Source organism: Elephantulus edwardii, unplaced genomic scaffold (assembly GCF_000299155.1).
Source record: "Elephantulus edwardii isolate Elephantulus edwardi_28Jun2011 unplaced genomic scaffold, EleEdw1.0 scaffold00084, whole genome shotgun sequence".
NCBI classification, from domain to species: Eukaryota; Metazoa; Chordata; class Mammalia; order Macroscelidea; family Macroscelididae; genus Elephantulus; species Elephantulus edwardii.
The window spans coordinates 6,755,734-6,764,117 of record NW_006399834.1 but is presented as its reverse complement, the minus strand read 5'-3'; the positions used below and the strand labels follow the sequence as shown (position 1 = coordinate 6,764,117).

Here is an 8,384-nt window from a genome sequence, read left to right as displayed (position 1 = left end):
GAAGACATAGTCTGGATTTCTTAAAATCCAGATCCAAAGCAACATTTTAGATTTCATGGAAGATTTTTTTTCACAAGTAATTTTATCACTGAGAATAGAGAATTGATAATTAGCAAACATTATTAATAAATTGTGTTTAGGTTCTGAAAGAGTAGTGAAAAGATCATGTCTATTTTTTTGTTGTCTTTGTCAACAAAAAGGCTAATTTTACTTTCATTTATGAATCTATTGTGGTCATTCCCTTAAGAGATTCCACTTCTTTAAAGTAATGTTTCTCTACATAGTATCTCCACCTCATAAATATAATTTTTTATTATTCTTGAAAATATTATGTAACCAAATATTCTCTTTGACCTTCTCATTCAGGACAAGAATTCAGGGGCAACTAGACCCAAAAGGAAAATACTATCAGTCATTGCTTAGGGTAAATCCAAATTCAAACAACCAGGATCAGGTTATTACATTTAAGAGCAGTGAGTAAATGAAAGAATTAAGGAAAAACTTGTCTTTCACCTCACAGTATTTTTTTGTCACCTTGCTCAATCAACAGAATAAAAAGTTCCTTCACAGACCGAGTTGATGGAAGGTATGTTTGCACCTTAAACCTTTCTTATTCAGAGAATATGACACTAGGAAAAGAAAAGGAGGGAAAGGGAGGCTTCTTAAACCTCAATCAGAAGGCGTGCTAGGCAAGTAAGTTCAAACTAAGCTTACAATGTATATCCAAATGTGTCTGGTACGTGAACACTCCTTTCATTCAGACATGAATTTCCCAATCCTGCAACTTGTGGTGTGCTTTCCTCCTTCCCTGTTAGCTTGAAAGTTAGAAACGGTCAAGGAGCAGCCAAAGCTGAAGGAGGATCAGGCAAGAGGATTATATTCTGTTAAGTGCTAAGTAACAGGCTACATAAAAAAAAAGTAAAACAAATTATATATTCTCTCTCTCTCTCTCTCTCTCTCTCTCTCTCCTCCACCTCTGTAATTTCTAGAGTTAAGATTTTTAAAAATATCTTTTCTGATAACTAACACTTTCAAAATTTCTGCCTACCTCAAGTTTTGGTGAAGATGCTGAAGCATCGAAATTGGTGGGAGCTGAGCGGCAAGTGAGTGCTGGGAGCTATACAGCACTGCCCTCTCCTTACTCAGTCCTTCTAAGATACAAAATCACTGCCCACTGGATGCTCGGCACACCAGAACCTGTGTCTCAGCACACCAGAACCCAGGTCTGTTCGTAGTGCTAAAGAAATCCTCATTCCTTCAGGTGGACCACCGGTTTGAGTGGAGAAGGAAAACGGACTAGAAAGCCTTAGGGGAATAGGGAAGAGAGAAAATGCAGTCTATTAAGGAGAACAGGACAGATTTATCAATCAACAGAGAAAGTGCTGGGATTTGAAACTGCACGGAGGTACATATTAAGAAACAACTTTTGGTGGGAAGGGGCAGGGGAGTAGAAGAATAAAAAGAGAAGGAAAAGGGTGAAGCGAGCTAGCCAACGTTCTGGAATCAGTTTTCCTGGCATTACAACCTAAAGCAAAGTGCGGCTTGTCCTGGGCAAGAGCGCCCTCACCTTGCTGCTCCTCGCGCAGCGCCAGCTTCACGCTCGCCGCAGTCCCCGCGGCTCGCCCGGGAGCTCCTGCTCTCGAGCCCAGACCGCCCGCCGCCTGCGCGCTCTGACGCTGCAGCCGTCTCTGATTCCAACCAGAAAAAACAAAACTGTCCGGGGCCCTGCCACAATCACCTTAAGCCTTGCCACTGCCCCCACCCCGCCCCCCCTTGCTGACTTCCACTGAAGTCTCTTCAGAGTCAGGGAAGAGAAACAGCCAAGAGGGCCAGGAGCCCCTGATTCGCTTTGGGACGAAGGAACCGCAGTGTAAGGCGCGCGCGCTCGTAGCCACTCTCGGGACAGCAAGGCTCTCCCACACTCCATGTCTCCTAAGATGTCTCCTAAGTGAGTATTAAGATTCAATTATTTGCCTGAGATTCCCAAAGCTGGGAGCTGGGATATTCCCAGCAGGGACAAAGTCAAGCCCAGAAGAGTGCTCTTTTCCCTACTCTTCCCAAGACGCTGGAAAGAAGCCACCCACGCACACCCACACGGTGTGTGTGCCTCGACCTGGGCCAGTCCCTTAGGGCATGACCATAGGCAAAAACCTGTGAACAACCACGGGTGAGTCAAGGACCTGCTATGGGATTGGCTGACATTTTAAGAAAGAAAATAAGGGGAGGAGGAGCGAGCGATCTACCACAAAACAAACAAAAGTATAAAAGCAAAAACAAACTTTTTTTTTTTAGTGAGGCAAGCCTTCTCTTAGAGCAGACAGCTCCGAGTTTGAAACAATAACAATATGATAGCACATTCTCGATGCAGCCACAAAACTCACAGACCATATTTCCAAGAAATAAATTATTTTGCATCCTAGAACTTAGTTCTTTCATTACTCTTCTTGTATGTAAGTTCTTATTTTCTCACCATGTCCCTTTGTCGCTTCTACACCCTGTTTAGTGGAGGGACGATTCATTATGACTTTCTTTTGATGTGGGAAAATGGTGCCTTCATTTAGGTACTTCTGTTGGAAGCGAGCTGCTTCGAAGTTATTTCCTTAAATGTTTCCTCCAACTCACGGTTTATAACCTTAGGCACAGCACTGAGACCCAAGCCCTCACACCCACCTAGCCCTTCAAAAAAGCCCCTTTCACTTACCGCCATTGAGGAATAGATGCTCCCATGGCTTGTCTCTTCCCCCGCCATCCTTCGGACCACGCCAGTTTGAGTCTTGGGTCGAGGGGGGAAAAGAGAAATTGGGATGGAGAAAAAGAGACTCAAAACAAAATACCACATCACCTCTCCACCAGCCCAGAACCCCTAAGGCCTACATCTTCAGGACAAGACTCCAGAAAACTGAGAGGGTAAAAGGTCAGTTTAGGGGAAAAAACCTAAAAGGTGGACTATTTTAACTGCTGGTAGTTGGGGGGGGGGGTGCGCTAGAGGGAGCACAGAAGGGAATGACTGAAATGAGAAAAAGAGAACACACACGCACACTTGGAAATAAAGAAACACGCACTGTGAAAGATAGCTTTGAACTCTTACAGGTAGGTAGAAGGGCAGCTCTTAGGAAGAATGCAGACATGTGCGTGCCTGAAAGGGAGAATCTAGATGACCCCTATTCTTTCCACATCTTTGCAATCTAGCCTCAAGTGGGAGGAGGTAAGGGAGAAAGGGAAGATTTTAATTCAAGTTTGACCTACCCTGCTTGATGGAATGGCTTCGCAGATTTTCCTGTTGAAGAGTTCCATCAGTCTGGCAGAAGCTGGAGTGGCGTTGGGGGTAGGTTATCTGGTGAAGTAGGAATGCACAGGAACCCCGCCCTCTAAGCACAGTTACACAACCTCAGCAACCATCTCAGCCAGCTCTAAAACTCTAATGATCTTCACCTTCACCCTTTGTTAGCCTAATTCTCCAATGTGCTTTTAGTCTTAAACACATCCAGCCACTTTAACTCTTCATAAAATTTTTCCAAAGCAAAATTATTTCGATGCATGCAAATTCCTCAACAATGTTATTAAAAATGCCTTATATAAAAAGAACCACCACCATACTCAAAGAGTTAAGAGTTCTAAGTATATTGAAAAGATACTGAATTAGCCCGCTATCTCGGGTAAAATAGCCACCAACTGAAGTATACTCAAATCAATATACTGCAAGACTAATTTTTCAACATTTCTATCCTTGATTTTATATAAATCACAGAAACTCATTAAGCCTCTATAATCATAATGATAATTTTATTGAATCTTGTTAGACCTGGAGTTTATGTTCTCTGGATACCCAGATATATAAAAGGTCTGAGAAAAATGGGAGGATCTTGTCAGTGTTTCAGTATAACTAATGCTCTCACTGTACTTATATATTAATCTTATTAAATTTGTTTATATCAGACAAACTCAAGTAAAATACATCTAGAAATAAAATTCCGGATTTCAAATTTTATGTTGTGATTACTTTCAGTTGAAGAACTTCAAGAAACTTTGATCTCATTAAAAATAATCCTATATGATAAAAACTTCAAAAAGTTTTAAAAATCTTTTCTGACATAAGCTAATTTTAACTGGCAAAGGTTAGTGACAAAAATTATCAATACAACATTACAACCAATTTAATGTACAAATATATGCCATCAGCGACGGTCTTATGTCTTTTGAGAAGAAAATTTAGGGGATGCTCAAAGAGAGGAGATATCTGAAATGTTCATATTTGGCATCAAAGGCCTTAACACACTTTTCCCTCTATATCCCTCTTGATGGCTAGATGCTTGTAAAACAAGCTGTCTTTATTTCTAATCACATCCAATATATATGAAACTTGGACATGTGTCCAAGCAGAACTTCCATTCCTGTCTTTAATTCCTATTATTTCAAATAAATCAATCCTACTTTAATCTTAGAGTTGTGATTTCTTCATTGAAATGCTATTTTACTATTATCTGGGAATCAACTCCTTATTATTACAAATAAGCATATTTTGAAATGTAGCCAGGAAAAGAAAATACTGATAGAAGAAATCTTTCTTGTATATCTACGTATTTTTACCTCAACTTTCTATTTACCTTATGGTTGGCAGAAAGATTGTATTTCCCATATACTATTTACATTCTCATCCCCAAATAAAATCTAAGGCAAAAATAATACATCATATCTATGTCAACATAAACACATGCCTTTCTTTGAGCTATTTTTGTTCACTGTTATGTAATAGGGATTTCCTTTAACTCTGTTCACTTGGATTATTACTGTTTAATATGAATTGGCTATTGAAATAATAATTTGTGGACTGTTCCTGTTTCTTTCTGAACTATTAAAGAAACCTGAAACACTAGTAAAAATTGTTCTCATACCAATCAAATCATGTCTAGTTTAAATGGATTTGTTATATTCATCATTTGTACACATTTGGTTCGAGCTTTATTCATTTTCTTAGCCCCTATCTTTCTTAGTTCTTTCTCTGATGAAGAGCTTTTTGTTTGTTTTTTAACATAATCATCTTCTTTTCAAGTCTCCCTCCTCCATTCTAGCTTGTCAACCGTCAATATTTCCATATTAACAACTCTATTTCAATTTCAAATTTTTGTGAGTTAGTTTACTTCTCTGCAATACTTCCCCTAGCATCCCCTTGAGTAGCTCTAAGTGTTTGCCAATAACATCTTGGGGACAGATTATTTTTCACTGGGCCCATTGTAAAAAGTATCCAGCTTATTGCATTACTGCAGAATACATTTCAGACTATACAAATGTAGCAAATCAACAACTTGTCCTCTACAGATTCACCACAGGATCCAATTAGTTAATAAACCTTGTACTTAAGTTTTCTAATAATTTTCTATAGTTACAGCATTTTGGCTGCCTGAAACTTTTTTTTAAGTTTTAGATTTCATATATAATGATATATATGAATGATATCTACTAATTTTTATATATATGCCAAATTAATATTATGAATGTAAAGGAATCAATCTCTCAATTAAATCATACAGACATACTTAAAAGGGGATCAAATAAATACCTCTACATTTTCAAATTCTTTTTTTAAAAAGAGGCATTTTACTTCTGAACAGCTAGAATTTTAAATTTTTATCATTTAAAAATAAAATATAAACATAATCTGCAAGTCATTACAACAGGTGATAATTTCAGCAAAATCTATAATGAAACTTTAGCACATCTTTATTAGAACTTTCATTGTGGATAAACAGCCACAAAAATAAATGCTGACTTAGAAAGTATAAATACAAATATTTTAAACAAAAATGTTTGCAGCATTCATAGCTCAAATTGTACCTGAACTGAAGATCTGTGTGTCTATATATATTACATATGTGTGCATTATATTTATTTCTATCTAACATATACACATATTTATAATTTATCAAGTTCTATAAACAAGATACCTGAAACAAAATATATAAAAGCATTCTATTAACTGATTTGAAGATAAACACAAGGTATAGAACTATGCACATAAAATTAAATTATATCTCCTTTTGCTCTATATCCACAGAAACTTAAAAGATATTGGCTAAAAAGCCTATACTTGTTTGAAAAGCTAGTGTTTAATAAATAGTCTGCTCCTTGTTAACGTTCATTCTACAATGGATAAAAATATGGTTTTCATTTTAAAAGTCTCAAGCTAAAATCAAAGGAGCAATTTTAATCTCAGATTGGCTGAAAAAGCCTTTGGATTCCTATCATTTTAATGGGCTTTTAAAAATTAGCTCTATTTAATAAAAGAGACAAAAGTTTCAAGATATATATGAATTTAGCCTATTTTTTATTTCTGTGTGTTCATAGTAAACATTTTTGTAAGTGACAAACACGGGCATATGACCACAGTATCACAATCAAGAAATTTTAAGACAACATTAACAATCACTCAAATTTATGCGGCATTTGCGCAACACAGGTTACATATTTGCAAAGTTTACCTATAATTACAATAGGTATTAACATTTCACTACATTTAGGAAAAAATAAAAGTGACCTGTTAGTGACCACATACATCAAAATATACACAACACAAACTGAAGGCAATCATTAATTTTGTCCCCTTCCAATTCATTTGAATGGGCAGTATTGCCAACTGAAACAACTTTTCTTTTGTTTGTTTGTTTGCTTAATACTTAGTATACCAAGTGCATTTTCTAGAACCCAATCTTTGGTCTAAAAGTAAACAAACAAAAAAAAAACCAACTAAAAACAAAACAAAAATAAAAAACCCAAACAGTTTTTTAAAGAAAAAGACAAAAACAATAAATGGCAAAAATAATTTCCTGGGCACCTTTACTACGAATGTTTCTTAAATACAAATTACAGTTTAACATTTTAAAACTCTCCCCATAATTTAGGTTGTTCTCAAGGTCTGCGTCCACCATATAGATCCATGATAACTTATAATACTGCACACATGGAAATCTGGCGGCTCTTAAGAGACAGACTTGTCAGGTTTGAATGAAATGGCAAAGCAGTCACTATTTAGATACACATTCTACTATAATTTTGACTTCCAAACCTTATATTCTACAATGTATTCTCCCCACATTGCACCTCGCTGACACTCCACACCTTGTTAGAATAATAAACAACCCTAAAGACTGAACAAACGTACAGAAATGGAGGGGGGGGGCTTAATAAAAAATACCTGGACTTATTTTTTTTAATTATCATTTACAATGCAAATGTGTGTAAAACGTTCACTTACAGTCTGGTCCCAGGGATGTTAATGTATTAAAGGGTTGGAAGAAGACCCCTGATTTTGATGTGTGAAATAATCAGACAGTCCTCCAGACAGTCCCGTCGTGAAACTTGGCAAAGAGGGTCTTAAAGACTCACACGGCAGGGTCGAGGGGGCCTGCGGAGACGTGGAGGAGGATGCGGCGCGGGCGCTCATGGACGTGCTGCTCTGCGAAGTCATTGACGGGTGCGGGACGTGGGGGAAAAAGTAACTGGTCTGGCCCGCGAGCAGGTTGACGGAGCAGGGGTTGAGGGAGTAGGTCCCGGAGCAGGGCACCGACAGCCCGCAGGGCACCGAGGCTGCGAGCGCCGCGGCCGTCAGGTGGTGCGTGGCGTACGGGATCTCCCCGTTGACCAGCCGGTCCACGCTCAGGCCATTGGCCGTGGAGAAGGAGTGGTTGTTGCCCAGCGAGTTCTGAGTCAACACGGAACTGTAGGGCATGGGGTGGCTAGGGTAGGCCGACGTGGTGCCATTGTAACTCAAAGTGCTGCTGGCGCGGGGGTGGTGCAGGGACAGGAAGGGCGACATGGGCCAGTAGAGGGAGCCGGCGCGGTCCATGAAGGTGAGGCCGGTGGAGGTGAGGCGCGCACCGCGCTTGAACGCCAGCTTGGCCCGCGACGTGGTGGAGCGGCGCCGCAGCTTGCCCGTCGTGCCGCCGATGAACACATCGTCGCTCGACGGGTCCAGCATCCAGTAGTTGCCCTTGCCCGGGTCATCATAGTGGCGCGGCACCTTCACGAAGCACTTGTTGAGGGACAGGTTGTGGCGGATGGAGTTCTGCCAGCCCTGCTTGTTCTCGCGGTAGTAAGGGAAGTTCTTCATGATGAACTCGTAGATACCATTGAGCGTGAGCCGCTTCTCCGGGCTCTGCCGGATGGCCATCATGATGAGCGCGTTGTAGCTGAACGGCGGCTTCTCGTACTTGCCGTTCTTCTTCTCGCCCTCCTTGCCCCCCTCCCCGTCCTTGCCGCCCTCGCCCGCCCCCTTCTTCTCCTCCCCCCCGCCGCCGGAGCCCTTCTCCTTCTCGTCCGGCCCGACGGGCGCCAGCTCCCCGGGCCCGCCGCCCGGCTCCACCTTGCCGCCCAGCCCGTCCGCTTTGGTC

At 40.5% G+C, this 8,384-nt stretch overlaps 1 protein-coding gene across 1 annotated transcript in view; it reads right to left on the bottom strand.

Annotated features, from left to right (window-relative positions):
• Positions 1 to 7,267: 7,267 nt before the first annotated feature.
• Positions 7,268 to 8,384, bottom strand: part of FOXG1 (forkhead box G1) — a 6,152-nt gene continuing 5,035 nt past the window's right edge. Inside the window, exon 3 of the mRNA XM_006889991.1 lies at positions 7,268 to 8,376. Coding sequence (XP_006890053.1) covers positions 7,268 to 8,376 — 1,109 coding nt within the window. The remainder of the gene's footprint in view (positions 8,377 to 8,384) is intronic.